The 27,748-nt window shown below is 34.3% G+C and overlaps 1 protein-coding gene across 5 annotated transcripts in view; it reads left to right on the forward strand.

Moving 5' to 3' along the window:
- CDH18 (cadherin 18) overlaps positions 1-27,748 on the forward strand; it is a 995,271-nt gene that overhangs the window by 655,502 nt on the left and 312,021 nt on the right. For all 5 annotated transcript variants that reach the window (XM_053201933.1, XM_053201935.1, XM_027074610.2 and 2 more), the window contains one exon: positions 2,186-2,669. In XM_053201933.1, coding sequence (XP_053057908.1) covers positions 2,442-2,669 — 228 coding nt within the window. In that variant the 5' untranslated portion in view covers positions 2,186-2,441. The remainder of the gene's footprint in view (positions 1-2,185; positions 2,670-27,748) is intronic.

Here is a 27,748-nt window from a genome sequence, read left to right on the forward strand (position 1 = left end):
TATTTTTGGAATGCCAGACTAGATCATTATTTTAAAGAACACACTCATTCTACATATCTATAATGCATTACAAAAGCCACTTTCTTCACTTTCGCTCATGAATTATGCTTTGTTAAACAACTTAGCATAAAGGGCAAAGATGTTAATTTCATTTAGAAATCACACCAAATGGTGTGAAATTATTAAGATAACACCTTCTATATATTCATCAATTTGCCTTCTAAGAAGAAAGACTAAAGTTTCTTTTCTGAAGTCTGCGACTTGAAAATTAAGAGTCTTTAATAATTTATTAGACTGGAAAGAATATTAAAATCAATGATTCAAAGCCACAAATTTTAGTTAAATGAGCAAAGTAAGACTTGAAAAACTTAGATGACTCATGTTTGTACTATAAGTACATTGTTGGAAAAAAAAGTAAATCTGTTTTTTTTATTTTATCTATTTTTTTTTTTTTTTACTTTCTTTCCAGTGCTCTCACCATGCTGGAGCTATAATGGTATTTTTAAAAAAAAAACTATGTTAGAGATTTTGAGTCATTTTAATTTAAATCAGTGAAAAATACATCTTTGCTTTCAGAGAATATTACCAACTTCAAGTTATATTCACTAGATAATGAAAATGAAATCCTAGTTCTAATCCTATACAATCCTTGAACAACTGGTAAATGAGCATTATCATTACCCAAATGTATGGGAAGACGTATTGATAGAGAAGAGTACCGTATTCTGAGTCTCATGTGAGATGTTTCACATTCCCTACTTGATAGAAACTTTTTTTCAGTTGTGTGAAAGAATTATGCTATGGCTAATTGTTTATATTCAATTTTTTAAGTCTTTATATTGATAAGTCAGCTACTTTATAATCGATTCAGCTCTACATTTCAGTTTGTGTTGATATACAGGGGTGAGCTTTATGAAATGAGACTTATGCATCTAATATTTTTCTAGATAGAACAGCCATAACCTTGAATCCATGTTTCCTTCCAAATACCTATTGAAACATACTTATAAAAATACCGCAAAACTTGCTACACCATTTCATGTTTTTGTAAAGTACTAATTTCAGGGTCAACTTTTTTTTTCCCCTCCCAAATCCTGCCTGTGTTTTTCTAGAAATATTTCGTAGGTTTTACTTGATTGTCCCAATTGTACTAAAATCTGAGGCCAAGTGTTCGACATTTCTTATTTGAGAATCCAAGCATTTTCCCCTGATCTTTTTGCTATAGTTCTTTTGTTCCTTTTACCTTTCTTTACATAGCTGCTAGAATTGTGGGTAATGTCATCCCCAAGCTTACAATCTGTCTTGCCTATATGTGAAGACCACACCCTAGAGTATTATCTGTAGGACTATCAAAATCCACGCAAACAATGCTTCAGCCAATTGAAGCTCTCTCACTCATACTCAGCCGTGCCAATCTGATCCCCATGCATGGACTGAGTTTAAGTTGCATACTTTTTTTTTTTCAGCCATCTTTCTATCTGCTCTGCTTTATTTTTGCCTCTTGTGCTTGCTAAGCAATTCAAGTACCTACCTACTTGATTGCTTTAATGATCTGTGACAGTTTTTCAACCCTAGAGCATTTTGAGTATTTTGGTGAAGTTCAGTGAGTCACATGGAGCAGGTAATCCATGTATGTGTTGTGATTTTGCATCACATTGAACAAAAATAAAATAAACACAAAAACAGAAATTTGCATGTAGTAAGGAGTGCCTAATGGATCATATATTGGAAGAGATCATATCGCAAATGTGCACATTCTCATGGTCAGTTTCTGAGCATTTCTGCAGTCCTTAGGACTGCATTTCTGTTGTTTCCAAGGATTTGATACACACATAAATATATAAATATAAAAATATGCATATATATATGTGCAAATATTCAAATATATACATTCTTTTAAAAGTAATATATATATTTACAAAGAAATACATAAATATAAATATATATTAATTTTTTTAAGTATTGAGAATTAACAGTAAAGATAAGAAGATCCTTGTAAAAATGTATGCAGGATATAAGCTTATGCATGACTATATGTATGCATGTTTGTGTGACTTGCAAAAAGAATTTGTATATATTCTTTACACATCAGCATCATCCTACAAAATAGTATAATTTGCATTCAGAGAAAATACTTAAAGCTACCATGTTTTATAATATATATAATTTTCTCTCTATCCATTAGGTAGAAAATGGTTGCCTGTGTTCACTTACTGTGAAGATTTGGAATCAGACAACTACAGATTTGATTCTCCAAGTGTTTCAGGATGTAAATGTAGTCTGAGCTTTCCCTGATGGGCAGTTAAATCATGGACACGCTAAACAATTTACTTTGGACTGTCCTTCCAAAAGATGCTCTGGCTTCTCTCTTGAATGTGCACTAAGCATTTATAACTGACAAGGAAAAGAAAGAAGACGGTGAACTGGAAAGCTATCTTACAATGAAAATTACGAGCACATCTTGTATCTGTCCAGTCCTCGTGTGTCTCTGTTTTGTGCAGAGGTGTTATGGAACTGCTCACCACAGCTCCATCAAGGTGACCAGAAACCAGACCAAACACATTGAAGGTGAAACCGAAGTCCACCATCGTCCCAAAAGGGGATGGGTTTGGAATCAGTTCTTTGTTTTAGAAGAACATATGGGACCCGATCCACAATATGTCGGAAAAGTAAGTTTTTGTTTGTTTGTGTTTTCCTATTCTAGGAAATTATGATAAGATGAGGGTAGAGTTGAGTGGGATTTGAAAAGACATAGAAAGTAGAGGGAAATATGCTATAGAATGGTATTACTTATAAAGGATGGTTCAAAATCATGATTGAAAAAAATAAAGTGTACCAGTCATGTCACATCTCCCTAAACATTGGTCCATACATGTTGAACTGAATGTTCTTTACCACCGTATGACTCTTTACATTCTTTTGTGTAAAGTAGAAACACTGAATTGAACACATAATTGAGTGATTTTGTCTTTATTATGATGAAGGTATATTATAATTCACAAAGCCATTTACTGGTGCATTGGTATTTGTATTTTTCAATCTATGGCTAATGCACATGAAACAATGTGCATCTATTATGTTTCATGGCATCTAATATATTTTTGTTAATGGTCACAGCGATTGTATTTGAACCTAAGCCATCTTTTAAAAGCACATGGATGTTTTTTTCAATTCCCCATATTAATTTCCATTAAAATGCTGATATATTTTAAATATAGATTAAATGTCCACAGGATGTATAGGTTTTGTTAAAATTCCGAAAGAGTGAAGTTGGTAAAATAGTCATAACTTTAGACCACCTTCCCTTTCTCGTGAAAATACAAGACAGTTTAATGGTTTACCAAACCAATCAGGAGACTGTGTGTTCACTAATTGGGGACAGCTTCACCATGTGTCATGCAGGCTCCAGGGCAGAGAATAGAGCAGGAGGTGGAGAGACCTTCTGATGAATTACCGATCCTTGGAAGCAGCCACTTAGTTTACTCAGTACCTCTGGGAGAAACAGTAAGCACAGCAGTAGAATCTCCATGACGGCAGGCTCAGTGAATTTCATCTCCCTGCTTGACTATTTATTTTCACTTTAACACTGTTAGTACTAAAAAAAAAAAAAAAAAAAAAAAAAAAAAATACTACTGCATCCAAGATCCAAGCCATAGTGCTTCCCTAATGTGTAGGCAGTACAGGATCACAAACCATCTGCTTCGCCCCTGATCCAACAGGGACTGGGTTACAGCTGTATTTCCATAGCCAGCAGGAGCTGAGGAGTCAGAATGTGGTACATAAGAAAAGATCTGAAACAATTGTGTCTTTTTCTTATATGCATATTAAAATGAGATGAAACAATTCATCTTCATCATTTATTTATTTCTACAAAGTATTCCACAAAGTAGATGAAAACAAATGTGCTAAAATTATGTGTGTGTGTGTGTGTATACACACACACACATATATACACATATATATTGAATTACTTGAAACTCGTGTTTTTATTATGAACTTCAGAATACTTTTCTGTAATTCTTTATTATCTTTGAGAAAAAGAAAAATTAAAAAAAAATGCCCTCCCCCCTTTAGGAGTACCCAAAAAGGAAAATGTATTTTATTACTATAAATATTTTGTTATGGATATTTCTTGTCATATCAATCCACGTGAAAAACAAAAAACAAAATTTGCTGGAAAGGAAAAGATCGGGCGACTTTCATTTCCTCTTGGGTCGCCTCATCTAGTAAAAGATGAAGCCTTATTAGGTAGATCAATTTCAGACATTCTTTCTGGGCCTGGGTGCCAATGAGCATATGGTTGAGAGCTTGTTACCCATCAGTAGGCGGTAGAAGTCTGTGAGGCTATTCAAGCTGGTAGAGGTTCTGTGGAAATTGATATCTGTTCTACTGTTTCTAGTATTGGTGGACGAATATAAATTGTTATACCCAAGGATGTGGTTCTCTTATTCCCTATCTGACCTGACCCCCTCACTTGGTCTTGTCTTGTCTTGTCTTGTCTTTTCCTTTTTTCTTTTCTTTTCTTTTCTTTTCTTTTCTTTTTCTTTTCTTTTCTTTTCTTTACTTTTTTCTTTTCTTTACTTTTTTCTTTTCTTTTTTCTCTTCTCTTCTCTTCTCTTCTCTTCTCTTCTCTTCTCTTCTCTTTCTTCTCTTCTCTTCTTCCTTTATGAGAAATTCTAACTTAATTGTACAGACTTCTTCCAGTCACCTGTCTCCATGTACATACATATGTCCTTATAAAAATACAAAGATAACTGATTTTTAAGACTGCAAAGTTCAACGATCCATATGTGCTTAGAATAGTACTTGTTGTCCCATTACTTTAATTTGTTCAAGAAGTGAATTTATGTCTCGCATTTACAAATACATTCATATGGAAACAGCTATGTATTTTCATAGCACATAGGAATAAAAAATAGAATCATTACAATTATTATGAGTAGGAAAAGGAATTCCTCCAAAGAACTGAAAATTATGAACTTAGACCTTCTCTGACACAGAAATGTCAGCAGTTTTGTCATTAGAAATAATTAGTATTCATGCAATGGAGTTTTTGTATTAAAATAGTATTTTTATAGATGTATTATGTAAGTTTATTTTAAATTATCCTTGAGCTCTTGAATATAATCGTATATAACTACAGTTATATTTCACATTATAAAACAGCTTTATTAGACATTTGATTAGGGTTAAGCTCCTAAGTGTTTTTATATACCAACTTCTTATATAGTTTTATGATACTTTTCTTAATATTTTTAATCAATGATTGAGTTAATATGAAGGTATTTATTTTGTTGACAGTAGTCAATATATATTGCTCACTACTAAGATGCTTATATGTGGCTGTGACCATGATCAAAGGACTATTTCTAATGATAAATAGTATAACTATGTATATATATATATATATATATATATATATATATATACACACATACATATATATACACACATATGTATAGTATATACATACATACATACACATGTATAATATATACACATCATTATACATGCATATAATTACATATACATATATGTATAATTGATAATTCATAATATATATATTTTTTTCTGATGGTAATGGCCATGAAAGATCAGATACCATAACTAGCATGAATATATCTCATGTATTGGATCTCTAGGAATTGTTAAATACCTTTATATATCTCATAGATGTAAAGATTTTAAAAATAATTGAAGGATTTGAGTAAGAAAAATATTATAGCACACTGGTTAGAAAGTAAGTCCTTTTCTCCTGGAACAAATTATATAGTAATGTCTATATAATTTTAAAACAGTAGTGTTTTTTCTTTCCAAAAATCATATAAAAACTTGATGTTTACATGAAAAATGCAGTTTGAACCCCATTATGAGTGAGACTATAATTTTATATAAGATACCACACAAATTCTAAAATTTATGCCATCCATAAATACCTGTCATTGGAGTAGATTCAATGTCTTCGTGAGATATCAATAATTAGTGAGTACAAAGATTTGAGTTACAGCTTCTTTGCTTATTATCTGTATTACGATTGGCAAGTCTCTTTAATTCCCTGTGTTTCTATTTCCTTAAATGTGAAGCTGAGAAATATTGTTTGGTAGTTCTGTTACTAATTCAACTATAAAGTTTTATTTATGGTTTAGATCATGGGTAAGTTAGACTACAGTCTGTGTGCCAGATTGAGTCTATGCACATTTTGGTATTACCTGCATAGTAAGCAAGTTTGGGTTTTCTGTTAGTTTTCATTTTTATATTTTGGGAAAAAAAATTTAAATAATGTCTGTGAGGTGTGCCTGGGTGGCTTAGTTGGTCCAGAGTTAGATTTGATTTCAGCTCAGGTCATGATCTCAGGGTTGTGAGGTTGAGCACTGCATCAGACTCTGTGCTGATCATGAAGCCTGCTTAAGATTCTCTCCCTCTCTCTCTCTCTCTTTCTCTCTCTCTCTCTCTCTCCCTCTGCCCCTCTCTCTAGCTCTCTCCCTCTCTCTCTCTCTCTCTCTCTCTCTCTCTCTCTCTCTTTATCCTCACTTTTGAATAAACAAACAAATAAGAAATGATTTTTGTGATATGGAAATTATATGAAATTCAAATTTCAGTTTCCATGACTAATGTGTTTTATTTTTAAGTTTATTAATTTATTTTGAGAGAGAGAGAGAGAGAGACAGAGAGAGTTAAAGCACAAATGGGAGAGGGGCAGAGAGAAGGAGTCAGAATCCCAAGCAGGCTCCATGCACCATCAGCACAGAGTTCCATGTGGGGCTTGAACCCACGAACTTCGAGATCATGACCTGAGTCGAGATCAAGAGTCTGACTCTTAACCTACTGAGTCACCCCGGTGCCCCTAGTGTGTGTGTGTGTGTGTGTGTGTGTGTGTGTGTGTGTGTGTGTTTAATGCACCTACGCTTATGCATATATGTATCGTATATGGCTGTTTTCAACCAAAAGTGGTAGTATTAGGAGGTGGACAGAGAAAGTATGGCTCACAAAATCTAAAATATTTACTAGTGGCATTTTCAGGTAATGTTTGTGGATTCCTATTAAGATGCCTGCTGCACCTAGCATAGTGTGAATACTTTAGGAGATCGTGGGACTATTTCATCTTTGTACATACGTATCTATCTTCGTGGCTATTGTAACGATCAAATGGTAATTCACAGAAAGTGCTCTATAAACCATAAACTTGTATATCCATGTTAATGGTTGTGATAATTATTTCAAATTATTGAAACAGAAATCTTTCTCATTACTCATTGCTTTTATGAAAGAGAGAATTTTGAAAGTTTCATTTCACCATTTACACTGGGGACCACTCCGTAGATATTTTAATGAATGTTTATTAACTCTGGTTTCATTTTTATTGTTGCTGTTGTATTGCTGTTGCGTGCAATAATATAATGAATGTTTTTCTACACACATTTTATATACATATATCCGTGGAAAAAATTTCCAAACGTGAGATTCTGATTCAAAGATAAATGTTTAGGGGCACCTGAGTGGCTCAGTCGGCTAAGTGGCTGCCTTCGGCTCAAGTTATGGTCTCATGGTTCACTGGTTCGAGGCCCACATCAGGCTCTCTGCTGTCTGCATGGAGCGCACTTGGGATACTCTGCCCCCCTTTGTCTCTGCCCCTCCCCTTCTTGTCCCTTTGTCTCTGCCCTTCCCCCACTTGTCCCCTCCATCCCTCCTTCCTTCTCTCTCTCTCTCTCTCTCTCTCTCTCCCTCCCTCCCTCCCTCCCTCTCTCTCTCTCAGAAATAAATAAATAAAAAGTAAAACAAAAGATAAATCTTGAATTTGGGTAGGTATTACTAGATCCCCGTCCATAGGTATTGTAATATATTCTGCATTTCTCTCCATGATGTAGAAAAGTGACAATTTCTCTATAGCAATGCCAATAAGATGGGATTGTAAAACTTGGAATTTTGCAATTATAATAGGTGAAAAATAGCATCTCTGTGTGCTTTTTATGTACATTTATCTTATTATGAGTTAAATTGATCATCTTTTCCTATTTGAAGGATGCACATTTATACATTTTTTTTTACTGACTGTTCATGTCTCTTAATCTTATATTGTTTTGTTGGACTCTTTAACTTATCAATACTAATAGTTCTTTACATAATAGGTGCAATAATTTCTTGCCAGTTATGTGGTATGAATAGTTTTTTTTTTCAAAGTTACCGTTTGTCTTTGGACTTCATTTATAATTACTGCTTTATAAAAATTTATTATTTTAATGCAGTGATTTCTGGTATTTTTTGTTCTTTCCCCAATATATTTTCTTTGTTGAAGTACAATTAAATACTTATGTTAGTTTCAGGGGTACAGTATAATGCTTCAGTGGTTCTGTGCATTACTCAGTCCCCAGCCTGACAAGAGTGCTCTTAATCTCTTTTATTTGACACATCTCTCCACGTACCTCTCCTCTGGCAACTGCCAGTTTTCTCTGTATCTAAGAGTCACTTTATCATTTGCTTGTTGGTCTCTTTTTTTCTTTTTTTTTCTTTTTAACTTTACATACGAGTAAAATCATATGATGTATTTCTCTTTTTGTTTGACTTAGCATTATAACTTCTAGGTCCACTCATGTAGTTGCAAGATCTCATGGCAAGATCTCATTCTTTTCTGTGACTTTTCTCTGTGTGTGTGTGTGTGTGTGTGTGTGTGTGTGTGTGCATTCCATATCTTTTTTATCCATTTATCATATCAGTGGACACTTGAATTGCTTCCATATCCTGGCTATTATAAATAATGCTGAAAAACATATGGGTGCATATATCTTTTTGAATTAGTGTTTTGTTTCCTTTGGGTAAATACCCAGTAGTGCAATTATGGGATCATATGGTAATTCTATTCTTATTTTTATTAATATTCATTTGTTTTTATTTTGAAAGAGAGAGAAGCAGAGAGAAGGGGAGAGAAGGGGAGGGAGAGGGAATCCCAAGCTGGCAGCACAGAGCCCGACACAGGGCTCGGTCTCACAAACTGTGAGATCATGACCTGAGTCAAAATCAAGAGTCTGAGGCTTAAGTGACTGAGCCACCCAGTCTCCCCGGTATTCTAGTTTTAATTTTTAGGAACCTCCATATTGTTTTCCACAGTGGCTTCACCAATTTACATGCCCACCAACACTGCAGGAGAGTTCCCTTTTCTCCAAATCCTTGCCAACACTTCCCATTTCTTGTCTTTTTGATTCCAGCCACTCTGCCACACCTAAGGCATTATCTCATTACACCTGTCAGAATGGCTAGAATCAGAAAGACAAGAGATTCCTAGCATGTTTTTGACTAAAGCTGTATTTTTAGACTTAGAGTCTTCTGAAATTTGAGGATATGGTGTTCAGAATTAGTGACACTAGATAAAAAATATATTCTTTAGGCCTTAACATCTATAGTTTATCACACATATTAGAAAATATTACTTATTGAATAAAAAATGGTGTCAAAGTAGAAATGCTTATGGTAGAGACCAGAAATTATAATTCTGAATATATTTGAATTTCTGTTTCCTTAGCCACTTGAAATTGGTTGTTTTAAGTCTACCTCTCATATTTGCCTATAGATTATATCCTTAGATATGCCAGGTTATAATTGCAAAGTATATTGACTCTCACTAATATATATTAGGAACATTTAGTGTATGTAATAGGTAGAATTTAATTAAAAATATCCACTGCAAATAATGTCTTAATCCACAACTGTTCACAATACACTTCATGTATTTCCAATGGTAACTGCTTGTGCTTAGCTATTGTTCTGCTGCATATATACGTTTTATTTTCACTTGAATAACATTATAGAAGTTTATTTCTTTACCCAAGCATTTTTGTATGAAAACAAAGGAAGTTCTAATTTCCCGGGATATCTGTAAGTGGATTTTTTTTTACATGGCATTGTTTGATAATAAAAGGGAATGGAATAAAACTCATAAACAAAAAGTAAGAGACTGAACTGTATGTTTTTACGTAGCAGTGCATTATAGGCTAAGCTATTTAATCTATTCACAAATTTATGTTTAGGTTTATGGCTCTACTGGCATTAAAGATACTTTTGATAATAAAGGTTAAAAACTTAAATTTTTTTCAGAATAAGCAAACGAATTATGTTCTCCATCTTACATTTCCTACAGTTTTGGTGTATCTGCTTATAACTATTATAATTTTTTCTAGATAATAACCATAACACAGAGAAGCTATTGCTTACATCTGTTAAGGATTTAGTTACTAAAATTCTGCCACGCTCTCTCTCCTCCCTATTTGCATCGTCTCTTGAATGATGGGTATAGACTATAGACAATTATTCTCAAATTGCTTTATTAAGAACAACACACACATCAAAGATAAGGAAGGAATTCAAGGAAAATAAAGGAGCTAAGAAACCATCTTGCCAAATTTTGCAAGTAATAGAGAGCAACGATGCTCAAAATGGTTAAGTGACCTCTTCTTGTTCAGGGTATTAGCTATGGCAGTGGCAAATAAGGAATTATAAGATATCTGATTCTTTAATGAAAATCAATTTCTAATATATAGTGCAGGAAATTCTTCTCTCATCGTCACTATTACTGGCATTATTCTAATTTTTTTTTCTTTTTGAAAATAGAACCTTAAAACCTCTTTTAATATGAAATGCTGTAGTTTCAAATTAAATAAATGATTTTGAGGTTAAAGAGAGAATAAATCATATAAAAATGATAGGGAAGGTTCAAGCTTTTCACAAAAAGAATATATGATATCTTTAATGTCATTATGAGCTCTGAATTAAATATTAAGTGTGCAGCAAGGAAAGGTCCCAATTGTCATCTAATATTGTCAAGATGATAATTTTATGAACGTTTTTATCATAACTTCCTTGAAATGGAAAACTTCATGTATCAAAATATGACATTTGAATTTTATACAGATGACAATGTGATGGCATGATGTCGTGTGAAATTAATTATGGTATGCGGTTTTATATGGATATGGAACTTTTCCAATAATCATCCTGGAAATTTAACTATTTAGGTCCATTCTATAAGAAATTGGGTGCATAAAAGAGGATTTTGATTTGGCATATGTTTCATTTAGGTTTTGGAAATTCAGAATTTTTTTTTAAGAAATATAATCTCATTAAGGTTAATTACATTTTAGAAAATGTGGTATTTTGTTTAAATATAATTTTAAAATGTTTAAGGTAATTAAGACATTTCTTAATGTTGCACTGACAGTTTTAAGGGTCCTAATCCATTTGCTATGACCAGAGCATATATATTTATTCACATTGTGAACTTTAAAACAGTATAAAAACGCACCCACCTCCTTGTGTGTGTGTGTGTGTGTGTGTGTGTGTGTGTGTGTGCGTGTCTGCGTGTGTCAGTGTTGTGAGCTGATTTTCATCTTTGAGAGCTTTTAGTAATGTCAAGAGACAATTTTTGCCAGAGCTAAATCGTCTATATAGTTGGGTTCATGATACTTAAAAGGCCTAGAAAATGTTTTAATGCATTTTCAAGTCAGAATAAAATACGAAAATAAATATTATTCAGTTGGTATTATACTAATCTTTATGTAAACACAATTATAAATAGAATTTTTTTAAATATTTTTAACTTTTTTTTTAATTTATTTTTGAGACAGGGAGAGACAGAGCATGAACGGGGTAGGGTCAGAGAGAGAGGGAGACACAGAATCTGAAATGGGCTCCAGGCTCTGAGCGGTCAGCACAGAGCCCCATCCGGGGCTCGAACCCACGGACCGCGAGATCATGACCTGAGCCGAAGTCGGCCGCTCAACCGTCTGAGCCACCCAGGTGCCCCTAGAATTGCCCCTAGAACTGCCCCTAGAGTTGCCCCTAAAATTTGTCATTTTAGTTGAAAAAGCAGCCCACAAAGGAAAAACGGTCAACCACCTGTGGAAGTTTTAACGTGGACCTGATTCGGGGTTGTGACCAGCAGGGATGTGGTGCTACCACTAGCGGTTCGTTATTAGAGACCAGAGATGCCGCTATACATTTTGTAACAGGCCGAATGCCCGGCCCCCGTTAACGACAAAGAATTCTCCAGCACACCACAGCAATGCTGCCAGCATTGATCTTATATTAACGTCCTTGTGTCACATTTCTCTCGGTCAAAATGTTTTTGGATATTTTTCTGTACTGTTACCTCACTATAACGCTATTCTATATGTGACTTTTGTCATCCACGTAGAGATGGGTGTAACCTTTTGATTTGTTTATGCAATCTGACAAGTTAGTTTTCTAAGTAATGAGTTTATTCCATTACATGTTTTGTGATTTCTAATACACTTGGATTTATTACTTGCAAATTATTTTGTATTTAATGTTCCCTGTTCTACTATAATGTCTTCTGGCATTTCTCTCTACTGGTTTAGAAGTTTTTATGTTGTATGTTTTTGATACTTGTGCTTGCTCTTAGTTGTTTGCATGTGCTTTTGACTTTGTATGTCAAAACTTAATATTTCTACTTACCTCCTAACAACAAGACATGGGATGGTCAAATTTGGGTGATGTTACTGTGTTTTCTACTTTTTATATACCTACTGTGCCAAGTTGTTTTTAAGGCACCAAATCACTCATTATTCCTCTTGTGAGTATTAATGTTTAAAGTATATATTTATTTATATATCTAATATATGTAACAGCTCTTTACTCCCCTTTGCTTATATATCAAACTTTTCTTCTTGAGTTCAGTGACTACTTTCTGCAATATGACTGTGTCCCATTTCTTTTTCATTGGTAAACTTCATTTTTAAAATTTTAATTTCACTGCAGTTAACATACAGTTTTATATTAGTTTCAATATACTGATTCAACAAACCCACACATCACCCGGTGTTCATCATGACAAGTACACTCCTGAACCCCTATAATATATTTCATCCATTCCCCTGCCCACCTCTTCCCTGGTAACTATCAGTTTGTTCTCTATGGTTAAGAGTCTGTTTCTTGTTTTGCCTCTCAATTGTTCTCTCTCCTATTTTTTCATTGCTCATTTGTTTTGTTTCTTAAATTCAAAGTATGAATTAAATCATATATTTGTCTTTCTCTGACGTACTTATTTCACTTAGCATTATACTCTCTAGCTCCATACATGTCTTTGCAAATGGCAAGATTTCATTCTTTTTTTATGGCTGAGTAACAATATATATATTATATATATATACACATATATAATACTATAATATATTGTATATTAATGTACAATATATAGTGTGTATATTACTATATTATTACTAATATATTACTAATTAGCAATATATTACTAAGTATTTTATATTATATTACTAATATTACTAATATTTTACTAATATATATTAGTAATATAGTTTACTAATATTTATTAATATATTAATTAGTAATATATGACATATTAGTAATATATATGCTATATATTGTATATTAATATACAATATATTATTATACTTTTATATATTATGTATATATATATTATATATATTATATATAGTATTACTCAGCCATAAAAAAAGAATGAAATCTTGCCATCTCAACATATATGTTGTATATATTATTAATATATATTTTTAATATATAATATATGCCATATATTATTAATATATTAGTAATTACTATTATATTAGTAATATATTACTAACTACTAATATATTAGTAATATATTACATATTAGTAGTATATAATATATATGCTATATATTGTGTATTATTAACATATATTAGTACACTATTATATATATTATATGTATTATATGTATAATATATTATTACTCAGCCATAAAAAAAGAATGAAATCTTGCCATTTGCAATGACATGTATGGATCTAGAGAGTGTAATGCTAAGTGAAATTAGTGAGTGTAGATATATATATATATATATATGTGTGTGTGTGTGTGTGTGTGTGTGTGTATTTATATACACTTATATACTATATAAATACTATAGTATTTATAGAAAGTACTAGATATAGTATAGTATATAGTATAATATAGTATAGTATATATAGTATAATATAATACTATACATAGTATATATAGTATAATACTATATATAGTATAATACTATATATACTATGTATAGTACAATACTATATACACTATACTATATATACTATACAATACTATAATATACTATAAATATTATACTATACTTATATACTATATAAATAAGTGTATATATAGTGTATATATATAAATATACATATATACATTATATATATGTGTATATATACACATATATATACATATACATATATACATTATATATGTGTGTGTGTGTGTGTGTGTGTGTATATATATATATATAACTTCTTTATCCATTCATCTATTGATGGACACCTAGACTTGTTCATTAATTTGGCTATCATAAATAATGATGGTATAAACATTAATGTGCACGTATCGCTTTGAAAGATTGTTGTGTGAGGCGCCTGGGTGGCTCAGTCGGTTGAGCGTCCGACTTCCGCTCAGGTCACGATCTCGCGGTCCGTGAGTTCAAGCCCCGCGTCGGGCTCTGGGCTGATGGCTCAGAGCCTGGAGCCTGCTTCCGATTCTGTGTCTCCCTCTCTCTCTGCCCCTCCCCTGTTCATGCTCTGTCTCTCTGTCTCAAAAATAAAATAAAATGGTAAAAAAAAAAAAAAAAAGAAAGATTGTTGTGTATTCTTTAAATATCCATAGTGAGAACCAGATTGTAGCATTGTTCTATTTTTAACTTTTTGAGGCACTTGCTTATTGTTTTCCACAGTGGCTGCACCAGTTTGTATTCCCACCAGGAGTGTAAGAGGGTCCCTTTTTCTCCACATCCTCACCAACCCTTGTTGTTTCTTATGTTTTTAATTGTAGCCATTCTGACAGGTGTAAGGTGATATCTCATTGTAGTTTGGATTTGCATGTTCCTGGTGATGAGTGATGCTGAGTGTTGCCAATGAAGGCTTCAGAGGCATTACTGCCTGCTCTCTCCTAGGAGTGTTCTGGTGAACTGATACAGTTCATAAAGTTTAACATGGATACCTTTACAGCAATCCTGAGCAATACAAAGAACTTAGGATGTTTAAACACTCTTTGCTCTTCACTTTTGATATTACAATTGTTTAATATCTTTTTCCTCATTAAAAAAAGTACTTTCTAGGTTTTTCTTGATTACAATTATTCAAACATCAGATTTTGCTTGGATTAATTCAGGTTTACCAATACCTATGTTCTCTACTGCTTCCACCCTTCTTCCTTCTGGTTTGATTTTTTTTTTTAATTTTTTTCTCAATGTTTATGAGAGAGACAGAAAGAGTGAAAGCAGAGGAGGGGCAGAGAGAGGGAGACACAGAATCTGAAGCAAGTTCCAGGCTCTGAGCTGTCAGCACAGAGCCCCACGCGGGGCTCAAACTCATGAACTGTGAGATCATGACCTGAGCCGTAGTTGGATACTTAACTTACTGAACCCCCGAGGCACCTCTCTGGTTTGATTTTATTATCGTCCATAAATATAATCTTTCTTTTATTTGTTTTTCTGTTTAACATGGGAGTAGTGAAATTTTTTTGTTTTTTTTTTTCTTTTTGGTTTTTTTGTTGTTAAAATTTGTTTAACTGAATCGTTGTTTTGTGTGTATAGGAATGTAATGAGTTTTTCCATTATTGATTTATTACGGATATATTGTATGATGAACTCTATTTTTTTATGAGAAATCTGTTGTAATTTCATTTTTAAGACTTTTAGAAGTTTCTTTATTTATTTTGAGACAGAGACAGTGAGAGTGGGAAAGAGGCAGAGAGGGAGAGAGAAGAAAAATCCCAAGCCGGCTGCACACTGTCAGCACAGAGCCTACTGTGGGGCTGGAACTCAAAAACCCGCAATATCATGACCTGAGCGGAAACCAAGACTTGGATGCTTAACTGACTGGGCCACCCAAGGGCCCCATCATTTTAATTTCTTTTGCTTGCGTTGATTTCAGGATTATACTGTTTTCTTTGTGGTCTGTAGATTCACTGTAGATTCAAGCTTTGATTACTTTTCTTTATTTGGCTTTCTATTTTTCTCAGTCTATGTATTAATTAGCAAGGGCTGCCGTGACAAAGTGCTATAAAGCAAGTAGTTTAAACCACAGAAATGCGTGGTCTTACTGTCCTGAAGGCAAGCAGTGTGAAATCAAGATGTTGGCAGGGGTGATTCCTCTTGTGGTTTCTGAGGGAAGTCTTTCTGTAGGCTACTCTCCTTAGTTTAGCTACTTACCTTCAGGTTTACATGGTTTTCTTCTCACACATGCATCTCTGTGTCCAAATTTCCCCTTTTCATGGCGACTTCAGTCAGATTAGAGTCCGCTTAATGACCTCATTTTAACTTAATTAGCTCTGTAAAGACCCTCTCTCTAAATCGAGTATTGACAGTTAAATCTTCAACGTATGAAGTTTGCTGGCACAAAATTCAACCCACAATCATGTAGAATCAGTAGTTGTATATTTATGGAGGTTTTTATATGTAATTACAGAATTATTGTATGTTATTTCTTTGCATTTTTGATTTTCTCATTTTTGTTTCATTCTGAAATCTCTATTTGATATAATTTCTGTGAAATTTATTTCTAGCATACTAATCCTCTCTCCAACTAAGCTGAATATGTTCTTTGACTTACACATGAATTGAATACATTTTTTAAATTTCTAGTAGTGTGTGGTTCCATTTTTCCTTTTTATATATAATGACCTATATTTTCATTTTGGCCTCTGTTTCTTCTCTTAGTATTTTAATTGTCACAATCTACTCATTTAGCAATCTGGTTCAGATTTTCTCATTTATTTTTCTGCTTGATTAATTTGCATATTTCTTTTGTCTATTTACCTTCCATCATGGAGCTCTGATCCAAGTATGCCTTTTAAAATTTTAAATTCATTTGTCCTTAATAGAGTGCATAAGTAGGAGTTGGGATTTTGGCTTGAGAAATATCAGTGAAAAGCCACGTATCTTTTTGTCTGCTGGCAACCAGTTGATTTCATAAATCGGAATGAATATTAATTTTTAAGTACAGTTTCTTGTCTGTACATTCAATGAAAATGGCAACAAAAAGAATGCAAATAACGCTAAAAATATAAAGCTTACACCTTTCATCTGGGCTGTAGGATTTGGTTTCAGTTTATTGCAGAACTCCTGATAGAACCATGAACTCCTCATAGAACATTAACCTCCCTGTACTTTCTTAAACTGGTGGGTAAGTAGTCTAATTTTCATTTCATGGAGGGTTTTTGTTGTTGTTTGTTTGTAGTCTTGCTTTCTTTCTTTTTTTAATTTATTTTAACGTTTATTTATTTTTGAGACAGAGAGAGACAGAGCATGAACGGGGGAGGGGCAGAGAGAGAGGGAGACACAGACTCCAAAGCAGGCTCCAGGCTCTGAGCCATCAGCCTAGAGCCTGACGCAGGGCTCGAACTCATGGACGGCGAGGTGGTGACCGGAGCTGAAGTCGGATGCTTAACCGACTGAGCCACTCAGGTGCCCCTGTAGTCTTACTTTCTTTAGATATCTTCATTCTAATTCTATACCTTGGGGAGACTAAAAGTCCTGACTTCTAATATTTAGGAGATGTAAAAACTGAGTTCTAGGTCCCCAGAACTTTTATCCAGCTTAATTCCCCCCCGGAAGGATCAGCTGGCTGCTAGTTGGATATGATCTCTGTGGTACTAAGTTCTCTATCCTTTCCTTTTCCCCAGTAAATTATCTTTCACTTTTTCTAGTTCACTCATATAATACTTTAACTTTTATTTTTTTTTACATTCTTTTTATCATTTATAGTAAGATACATGTCTTTATTAGCTTTGTCTGCCATTTATTGGTCATATCTTGCCTCAGGTTTTTCTTTATATAAAATATATTTGAATTAGGCAATTTTCTCAATATCTCTTCTGGATGTAAATAATATTATTAGTTTCACCATGCTTCAATATTCTCATGCAGAAGTAGATATTAATCTAAATGTTCCCAAAATATGAAAGAGTAGAAATATGCATTCTAAAAATTTGATAGCACTTCTTAACTAATTATAGTCTGATTTATTTCAACATGAATTTTCCCTAAGAAAATGAGTTTTTTTCAACATAGGTATTAGATTATTCTCAGGATATCTGTTCCATTATTTTATTGATTTTATTCAATGGATTTTTAACATTAAATTGCACTGGCTCTCACATAGAAAAGTTATTTAATTTGAAATTTGAGCCTTCAGGGTCTTCAGATACATTTAGGATTTTATTTTTGTTTTTGAGATTCATCAAGAAAATATCAAGCATTCGTTTATAAGAATTAAAATGAAATATAATCAATTCCTTTCTTCTAGGATATTTATTTTCATTTGTATGATTTGTCACTTTATTCACAGTAATTAAAAAAATATATGCTAAGAAGTAATTTTCCACACTAAAAATAATACAAAATATAAATTAAAAAAATAAACTGTACTAAACTCATAGCTTTCTCTTTGATTTGCATCATTTAGAACTATAGTTTGATTGCAGTTGAGTTTATTTTAATGAAAATTGAATACTATTTAGGATATATTCATTCATTCAAAATTTCTTGAGTCCTTAGTTCTGCACAGTATTCTAAGCATGGACTATATGGTTATGAAAAAAACAGATATAATGGAGGACATCAATATTAAACTGGCATTCACACAAATACATATCCAACTATAAATCATGATTGAGGATTATGGAATAAAATGTGCTCGTGTGTAGTGTAACACCAAGATTGATGATGATAAAAGAACTCTCTGAGGAAAGAATAGTCAGGCGATATCTCAAAATGAATAGGAGCTAATCAGTCCAAATTGGTGGTATGCGTGTTTATGACTATTGGGAATGGAAGCATGTCTATGGTGTAGGAATAACCAAAATGTCATGGAAAGACATTTTGGATTTGCGATTCAAAGAAAGACCCGGGTGCCTATAATTCATATTTAGAGAAATAGGAAGGCATTGTTGACTTTTGAGAAGAAAATTACATGGTGTTATTTTGTTTGTTTGTTTTTAAGCAATCACTTTGCCCTATGGTCAACTGAATTGCAGGGAAGAAGTCCAGGAAAATCAAAAGTAGCTTATTTTCTGTAAAAGAGTTAATATAGAAACAGAAAGTAATAGAGTGTAGTTTGCTTACTTACTTTCCCATAATGATTGAAGGGAACATGTGTCCATGTACTGTATAATGTGTTATGGAATCAGGAGAGGACTTGAGACATACTTGTAGCACATATATAAGTGACAGTGGTGGGACTCACCTTGGACAGGTAGCCTTGATTTTCCTACTACGTAATTGTTTAACCTTGGTAAATCCAAACTTACAAACAGAGTTTATTATTCACATTAATAAGGCAGATGAATGAAATGATTGTCAGAAGCATATTTCACTTCAAAAGTCACTGCTTCAGCATGAATTTGATGGTTAAAAAAAAAAAAAAACTACAGCATGCCATACACTCTGCAAGATCTGGAGAGGATTCCAATGAAAGATGCATTCCCAGTAATTCGTGAAAGTCATGAAGAGGAACCAAATTCAAGAAGAAATGATTGGATCACATTGCTAAAGGTGCAGTAACAGTGCTAAGCACAGGGGTGCTGGTACAAGAAGAGAAGTAAAATTCTTGACTTAGATCCTCAGAAGAGAAAGAGCGTGAACTAATATGTTGCTGCCAACAACAAATGAGACTGGTAGAATATATAGGCTCAAAGACCAACAATGGAATGTTAGTAACAACATATCTGAAGTGAACATGTAGCATTCAAAATCATGTAAGAACAGTAGCTGGAGCAGAGTGTGGGTTGAAAAGAAGGAGCAGGGATGAAGCTGGAGAGCATGATGGGCCATAGACACCTGTCCTGGCAGGAGAGTCCAAGGAGATGGTCCAGAAGTTTGGGAATGAATTGAAGGATTTTCAAGTGGGAAGTGATATGAGATAGTTAGACCAAGTTTGGAGACAGAGAAGATGCTTTACCATTATTCAATCTAAACTTGAATTTGGTAATCACAGAAGAATTTCAGAATAGGAAATCAACCAAACATCATTTTTTTTACATTTATTCATTTATTTTGAGAGAGAGAAAGAGAAAGAACACAAGCAGGAGAGGGACGGACAGAAGGGGAGACAGAGAGAATCTCAAGCAGGCTCTGCACTGTTACCCCAGAGCCCAGTGCGGGGCTGAAACCCTAAAACCATGAGATTCTGACCTGAGCCAAAATCAAGAATAACTGAAATCATGTTTAACCGACTGAGCCACCCAGGTGCCCCAACCAAACAATTTTTTCGGACGCGGCATTGACAGATATCATTGAGTGAGAGTGAGAGATGCGATGTAAAACTGTTTGAAGATAGTTGGCAAGGTTCTCATACTTAGGGGCTGAAGAGTAAACGTGGATCTTGTCTGGGAGCAAGGTTAACCTGAACCGGCTACGTCCAGGGTGCTTTGTGGGCACACACGTAAGCAGGTATAGAGAAATGCACTCAAGGGTGTAGGCTAAATGTAGGAATGGGAGACCCTGGAATCTAAATGGTGACTGAAGCCAGGCATAGAGATTTAGGGATAATTCTATGGACTGTAGGCTCAGAATGGAATTCTGGGGAACGTGAAGTTTTAAGAGGAAAGACAAGTCTAGGTCTGTATAAACGGCTTGAAAATGGAATTCGAAAGAGAGAGCAGAGACAACAGAAGTAGAATCATCGTAGAAAAGGAAGGAGACAGTCTCAAGGGGGAGGAAATGGACAATGAGCTCTGATGTTTGAGGAGACGAGAACACTATGTTGTTTGCTTAAAAATGTATTAAGAAGATAGATTTCACGTGAAGTGTTCTCACTGCCACACCCACCACAATTACTGCTACTAAAGAGGGGAGGAGGAAACTTTTGTTATGTCATAGGTTGTGGTGATGCTTTCACAGATATATACTTATCTCCAGAGTCATCAAGTTGCATATTTAAACATGTACATCTTTTGTATGTCAATTATACCACATTAAAATGTTAAAAAAAAACATAACCATAACACATTTTTAATTGAAAAAAGTTGTATTTTTCACTTTGTGTGTGTGTGTGTGTGTGTGTGTGTGTGTGTGTTTGTTTTAACACATGAGGTTCTTTTCTCCCAAACAACTTTAGTTGTGTCTAGAGGGTGGACCTGTATTCAAGAAGACTGAGTTGTCGATGAGGAAGAAGGTTATAAATTAATGTGAATCTATGGATTATTTACTTACTTTACTTGTGGAAGACCTATCCATATTCTTCAGGGCTTTTATCAGTTGACCCTTAGCCATTAATTGTCCACAACCTGTAAAACTTTACATATTCCTCAGCCTGCTACTCACCCTGAACTCTTCTCATCTCCTTTGGTGATTGACACAATGTTTGTATTGGTTAGTAATTTCCTTCCGGCCGTTGAAGGAAACCATGTAAAAACTCTTTTAACAATGGGAAATAATTTACTAGTTTGCATATCTGAAGAACAGAACAGGCTCAGGGCAGAGGCAGAATCAGAAATACAAATGATGTGATTAGGATTCTAACCAGTTCCCTAAAGCTTCAAGCTTCTAAAGTCTGTCAAGTTCAAGGCCTGAGATACGCAGCCAACAGTTCAGTGTCTGCTCTGTAATGAAAAGGATCCCCTTCCTTGCAGCTCGATACAATGATTTTAAGTGCCCAAATATTTTTTTTTTCAATTCCACCTGTTAGGATCTGTCTTTTAAAACCTCCCATTTGGAGGTGTGAATTTCTCTATCAATCAGAGTCCCGTGGTTGAAGACAATCTACACTGTTTACCTGACAAAGAGAAACAAAGCAAAACATAAAAATATAAAATAGGAACAATCCATTTAATGGAAAATATATACACCCATTCTTTGAGCTTTATTGGGCTGTCGTTCAAGCACCACACTGGACTAATGACAGTCAACCTCTGCCAATTAACTTAAGTCTGAATTTCTGATTTAACCAAGAAAAGTGTCAAACTATCATAATGGGTTTAGACACATGCTGTCCAACAGAAATTTCTGCAGTTTTGACCATATTTTATATCTGCACTATTCCTTATGGTAGCTGCTAGCCACATGTGACTATTGGACATTTTAAATGCGGCTAGTGCCATTAAGAGACTGAATGTTTATATTTTATTAATTTAAATTGAAATAGCTACTTGTCGCCATTGGCTACAATATTAAACAGTACAGGTTTAGACTAATCAGAAAGGAAAAACCATATACAGATAATATACAAAAGTATGATTCTGTAAAAGTCACAACAATATAGACATCAAGATTGAAATTAAACACTGTGGGTCTAGTAACTTTAGTAATGTAAAAAAAAATATGAAGACTGGTAAGATGAAACCTGATTATCTTTTCTTTTTTTAAAAAAACATTTCATAATGTTTATTTATTTTTGAAAGAGAGACAAAGTGTGAATGGGGGAGGAGCAGAGAGAGAGAGAGAGAGAGAGAGAGAGAGAGAGAGAGGAGACCCAGAATCTGAAGCAGGCTCCAGGCTCTGAGCTGTCAGCACAGAGCCTGACGCAGGGCTCAAACCCATGAACCGCCGCCCCAAACCTGATTATCTTTTCCTTGATTTCAAGTAGCATACGTTATTATTGTTCAGTTTACTTCTATCTATGGGGGTGTGGGTGGGTGCTTGTACTCAGAGGCATGATTTAGTGAATCACCTCCTTGACTGCAACATAATCTCCCTGTGAGTAATTTAAAGATAAAACTTTCCAGATGGATAGTGGATAGATCACAAGAATTGTCAGAAAGGCTAGTGAGTCAGTGTTGAAGGAAAGCAGAAACCAGGGGGCTTAGTGGCTGCAAATGCAGCCAAGTTGATGCCCAGAAGACGATGAAGTCAGAACATTGCCACTTATATTTCTACCCCTGGGTTTGCATTGCTGCTGTCTTCTGTGTTCTTGATAACACGATGACAAACAACATTTGATCTTCCCCTTGGTCTTTTTGTCACTTGGGAAGTTTTAAAACTCCAGGTAAGAGCATATGTTGGCTCAGTCTCAGTCATGTGCTGGGAGTCTGGCTGCCCCAAGGAGGAGATGCAGTCTGGCTCCGGAAGTTTCCATAATTGAAAAGCATTCACTCTTCCACCAAAAATCTCGCAATGGGGGATTCAGTTCTTCAAAAATAAGACAGGGGTCCACAAAACACATACTTGCACACTCACACACATACACACATACCCAGCATTTAGGTTAATATAATCCTCAACTGTATAGGAAAGTTTAATATATTTGACTTTTGTTTTACTTCATTATTTTATGCATTGTGTCTCCAAGATAAATATTCGTTCTATTTAAAAAAAAACCCTCAGAATAGAAATCACTTTCTTTTTTTGAACTCATTTCAGCAATGTGCACTGACTTAGTTTGAAGTGTGTGTGTGTGTGTGTGTGTGTGTGTGTGTGTGTGTGTAAACTAAAAGTAATGATTCATAAACTTGTTCTGGAACATCTTGTCTGCTTGGTAATTGCTTGTTCAGTTCATTAGCTGCTTTGCATGCATGGGTTCTTTGTGTTGTTATATCAAAATTATGGGAAGTATTAAACACGTCTATAGTATTCAAGGTAATATAAACTACTTTTAATTAAAATAAGAGGACAGTAAGCAGAAAGGAAATGTTCTAAGAGAGACCTGTATGTATTTTACTTGGAATTACACTCCTTTCTTCTCTACGACTTATGTTAAGACTTTGGGCTGTTTTCTCCTCCTTCTAGGATTGCCATTGTTACTCTTGTTCTTTGAACCCTGTTATTCCATTGAATTAAATTGACTGTGAGGAGATTCCAGTTTTATTACTATTTTTATAAACATTGAGATGGAGAATAGTAAAATAATATTTAATTACATATCAATTATCTGAACAAACAACATCAAACAAATATTTATGTTTCTGGAGGAGGAGTGTCAATGCAGCTATAGGAGACCAAAGCCTCCTTTTGAAGAGCTTTTAATTTGCATCTAAGTTATTTCTATTCTGTTTTTGCAGCTGTATTTTTCTTAATGTCTGTAAGAAATGTTGAAAGTAACAAGGAGTGGGGGGCCTGGGTGGCTCAGTTGGTTGAGAGTCTGACTTCGGCTCAGGTCATGATCTCACAGTTTGTGAGCTGAGCCCCACATCAGGGTCTGTGCCGACAGCTCAGAGCCTGGAGCCTGCTTTGGATTTTGTGTCTCCCTCTCTCTCTGCTCCTCTCACGCTGTCACTCTCACTCTCTCAAAAATAAAGAAACATTAAAACAAAAGAAAAGAACAAGGAGATAAATACATGCTACACTTAGGTTATGTGTTGCAAACAAAGCCTTGATCTCGTGTATATTACTAGACACACATACTGATAAGGCACATAGCTATAGTTTTCAACTTTGTTTGGATATTAGAATCAGGTAGAAAGTTTTAAAAAATAGTCAAGCCCAGACTGCACATCAGATTAAGTCAGAACATCTGAAAAATAGAACCCTGATATCAGTATATTTTAAAGTTACCAAAATAATCCTAACTTAGTATCATTTAGAACCACTGGTTTTTAGGCTCAGTTTACTGATAGTATATAAAGATACCTTGAGCAAAATGACAAAAATCTTTAATAGTGTTGGAAATTGTTTCTTTGATTTAGTAACTGACATCTGTAAAATAACGATCATCTTAATGCACTCACGGTCTTGAATACACTTGAATGATGCTAAAACTCGTAAGTGAAATTATTCTTCCTCTTTTAAAAACATATGATTAAATGAGACTGAGTATTTTTACTCTACATATTCTCACATCGCCTTTATTTTGTTATGTTGATTTTCATTTTTTTATATAATACATGTACATAGGGGAAAAATGTCAAATCGTACAAAAACAGTTTTAACAAAATTATTATTTCCTTCTTCCTTACCAGTCCCTTCTCATAGCCATCCTTTACAGATCAAAACCGATCTAATATTTTAGCTCCTTTATGTTAACATTACTTCACTCATTTTAATTTCCCACTGTGTTATATGAAGATCTACTGGTTTATAATCCTGTCTCTATTTTACTTCTCCACACATTGTCTTATCATTAGTTCTTAAATTTTTTCCTTTGGTCATCTTTTTCACATACATAAAAACTGACATTTTTATTTCTTCCTTTATCAACTATAGAAAGGCTACCATTACTTCCAATTTTTTTTTCTTTTTTCTTTTTTTTTTTAGGATTAGTTTATAGAAATCCTACCATTGGCTTTGGAAGGCATTGAAGTAGATGGCAGAGTTTGGGCTACTTTTATCACTAGCTGGCAGAGTTCTTTCTCTAAGATATCTCAATTTATGTTTTTCTTAAAAATTTCTGCTTGCTGTTTTCCAGGAATATGCACTATTGTTGGAAGAGGTTTATGGGTGGCTGTGGAGTATTTTGCATGGCGATGTCAAGTATTTTTTCTGTAATTTTTCCATAACGTTTATGATTTAGAACATTTCACCCCCGTCCTCCGTTTTAATCGGTGTTGCTTTCTCCTACGCTTTTCAGGAAATATACAAGACAGGTATAGCAGATTCCCTCCTCACATTTTTAAGAATATAGTTTCCTTTGTCCTTATATATCAATCATCATTATTTCATTTGAAATTTATGTTAAGAACCTACTGAAATTTCTTTTGTGTTTGGGGAAAACTTTACAAACCGTACTTCGCATAGTGCTTAAGTCTTTTAAATAATTTTTATAGTTTAATGAGTCTTCAAGGAGAAGAAAAAAAAGTTTGTGCTCAAACTGCCATCTTGAGCAGAAAGGCTCCGGGAACCTCACATAAAGGACAATGCGAATTGTGTTACAATGTTTCTCGCAAATTACAGTCTGCAAACTTTACATGTGCTAAATATTGAGGCTATATAAACATGGGAAAGATACTGTATGGCAGTAACATTTTTTATCAGAGCCAACTGCATAGTCACCAGTTTTAACTAACATGTTGAATTCATTGTTTTCCATGTGTTAGTTCTTAGACAATAGGAAAAAAAATCTCTTGGGGTGGTTGTGCAGCAATGATGGTATTTTCATACGTTTTCATACACTATGTAAAGATTCTATGTTCTACACTTTTTCCATAATTCCTTAAGATGTTTTATCATATCATCTATACTTTGTAACGTATTTAAACATTCAAATTATAAAATTGAGCCAACATCTGTAACTAAAGATTAGAAGAAAAGTATACCTTTAAAAGGCACTAAGCACAGATCTGATATGTCTAATCACTAAGATACTAAGATATGTCTGTTAACTTTGAACTAAGTGGAAATTAATATCTAACATAGTTTAGACTCAATTCTGGTAAAAACGTGGAGACAAATATGATCGCTAGGTATCTCTTCACTTGCTTTAAAATATGATTTTTGAGGAAGAAATAAATGTCATTTATCCATGTTAAGAAAACAGAGGCTCATATCGTTCACGTTCTTCCCCCCAACCCCGTCCCAGTGAACAACAACAGATTCTTATCTGCTATGAGTATTTTTAAAGTTCTGAGAGCGCATCATTGTTTTTGTCCAACTAAGTATGCTTTTTAAATTAAACATTTTCATGAGATAATTTTCGCTTCACACATAGTTGTAGGAAATAATAGAGAGATATCTCACAAAGTCTGCCCAGTATCTCCTGATGGTAATTAGTTGCAAAGCTATAGTGTATTATCACAACCAGGATGTGGACCCTGATATAATCCACCAGATTTCCCAAAACTTCCTTGTAATTATTTATTTGCATGTCTGTTTATTAAGTTCTATAAAAACATTATCATCGATGCAGGTGCATGTGTCCCCACTGCCACACTTACCCTACTGAACAAACTCGACCCCACAAGGGTCCATCACATCGCCCTTCTGTAACTCTAGTACTTTCCTCCAGTCACCACCTTATCCCCCTTCCCTCCTACCATCTGTAACCCCTGGCAAACATGAATGTCCTCTTCCTTTCTACAATTTCAGAAATGTCATAGAAACGAGAGTATACAGCATACAACCTTTCGGGATTGACTGTTGTGCACTAGGCACAAGGCTTTGGAGATTACTTACCAACTTACTCAAGTCGGTGCACGTGTCACTAGTTTGTTCCTTCTTATTGCCACATAGGCCTCCCCTACATGCGTGTGCCACATGCTGGTTAACCATTCATCTGCCGAGGGACACTGGGCCTGATTCCAGTTTGGAGCTATCACCAATAAAGCTTCTCTGAACATTCATTTGTAGGTGCATGTGTGAACATGAGTTCTCTTTCTTTGGGATACTTTCCAGAGTGTGCAGTTGATGTGTTACATGGTAGTAACACATTTGCCTTTTATTAAGGAACCACCGAACTGTGTTTTAGAGTGGTTGTGATATTTCACATCCTCTCCAGCTATCTATGAGTGACCCGGTTCTTCACTTCTTCCCCAATATTTAGTGCTGCTGTTTTTTTGGTTTTTGGTTTTTTTTTTTAGCCATTCTGATCTCATGTAGTTTAAATTTCCTTTTGCCTGACGGCAAACGATATTTGACAACTTTATGTGTCCTTATTGACAGCCTGTTTCTTTGGTAAAATGGCCGTCCAGGGCTTTTGCTCATTTTCTATTTTTTTTTAACTGTTAAGATTTGAGAGTTCTTTATATATGCTAGACACATTGTTGGATATGTAGTCGGCAAATGCTCCCAGTCTCTGGGAGTAATTATATTACCTTTTGATTCTCTTCACATAGGCTTCTCATGGAGAAAAACCTTTTAAATTCAGTAAGATCCAACTAATTAAATTTTCCCTTTCTGTATCATGC

This window comes from Acinonyx jubatus, chromosome A1, assembly GCF_027475565.1.
Source record: "Acinonyx jubatus isolate Ajub_Pintada_27869175 chromosome A1, VMU_Ajub_asm_v1.0, whole genome shotgun sequence".
Classification (NCBI taxonomy): Eukaryota; Metazoa; Chordata; class Mammalia; order Carnivora; family Felidae; genus Acinonyx; species Acinonyx jubatus.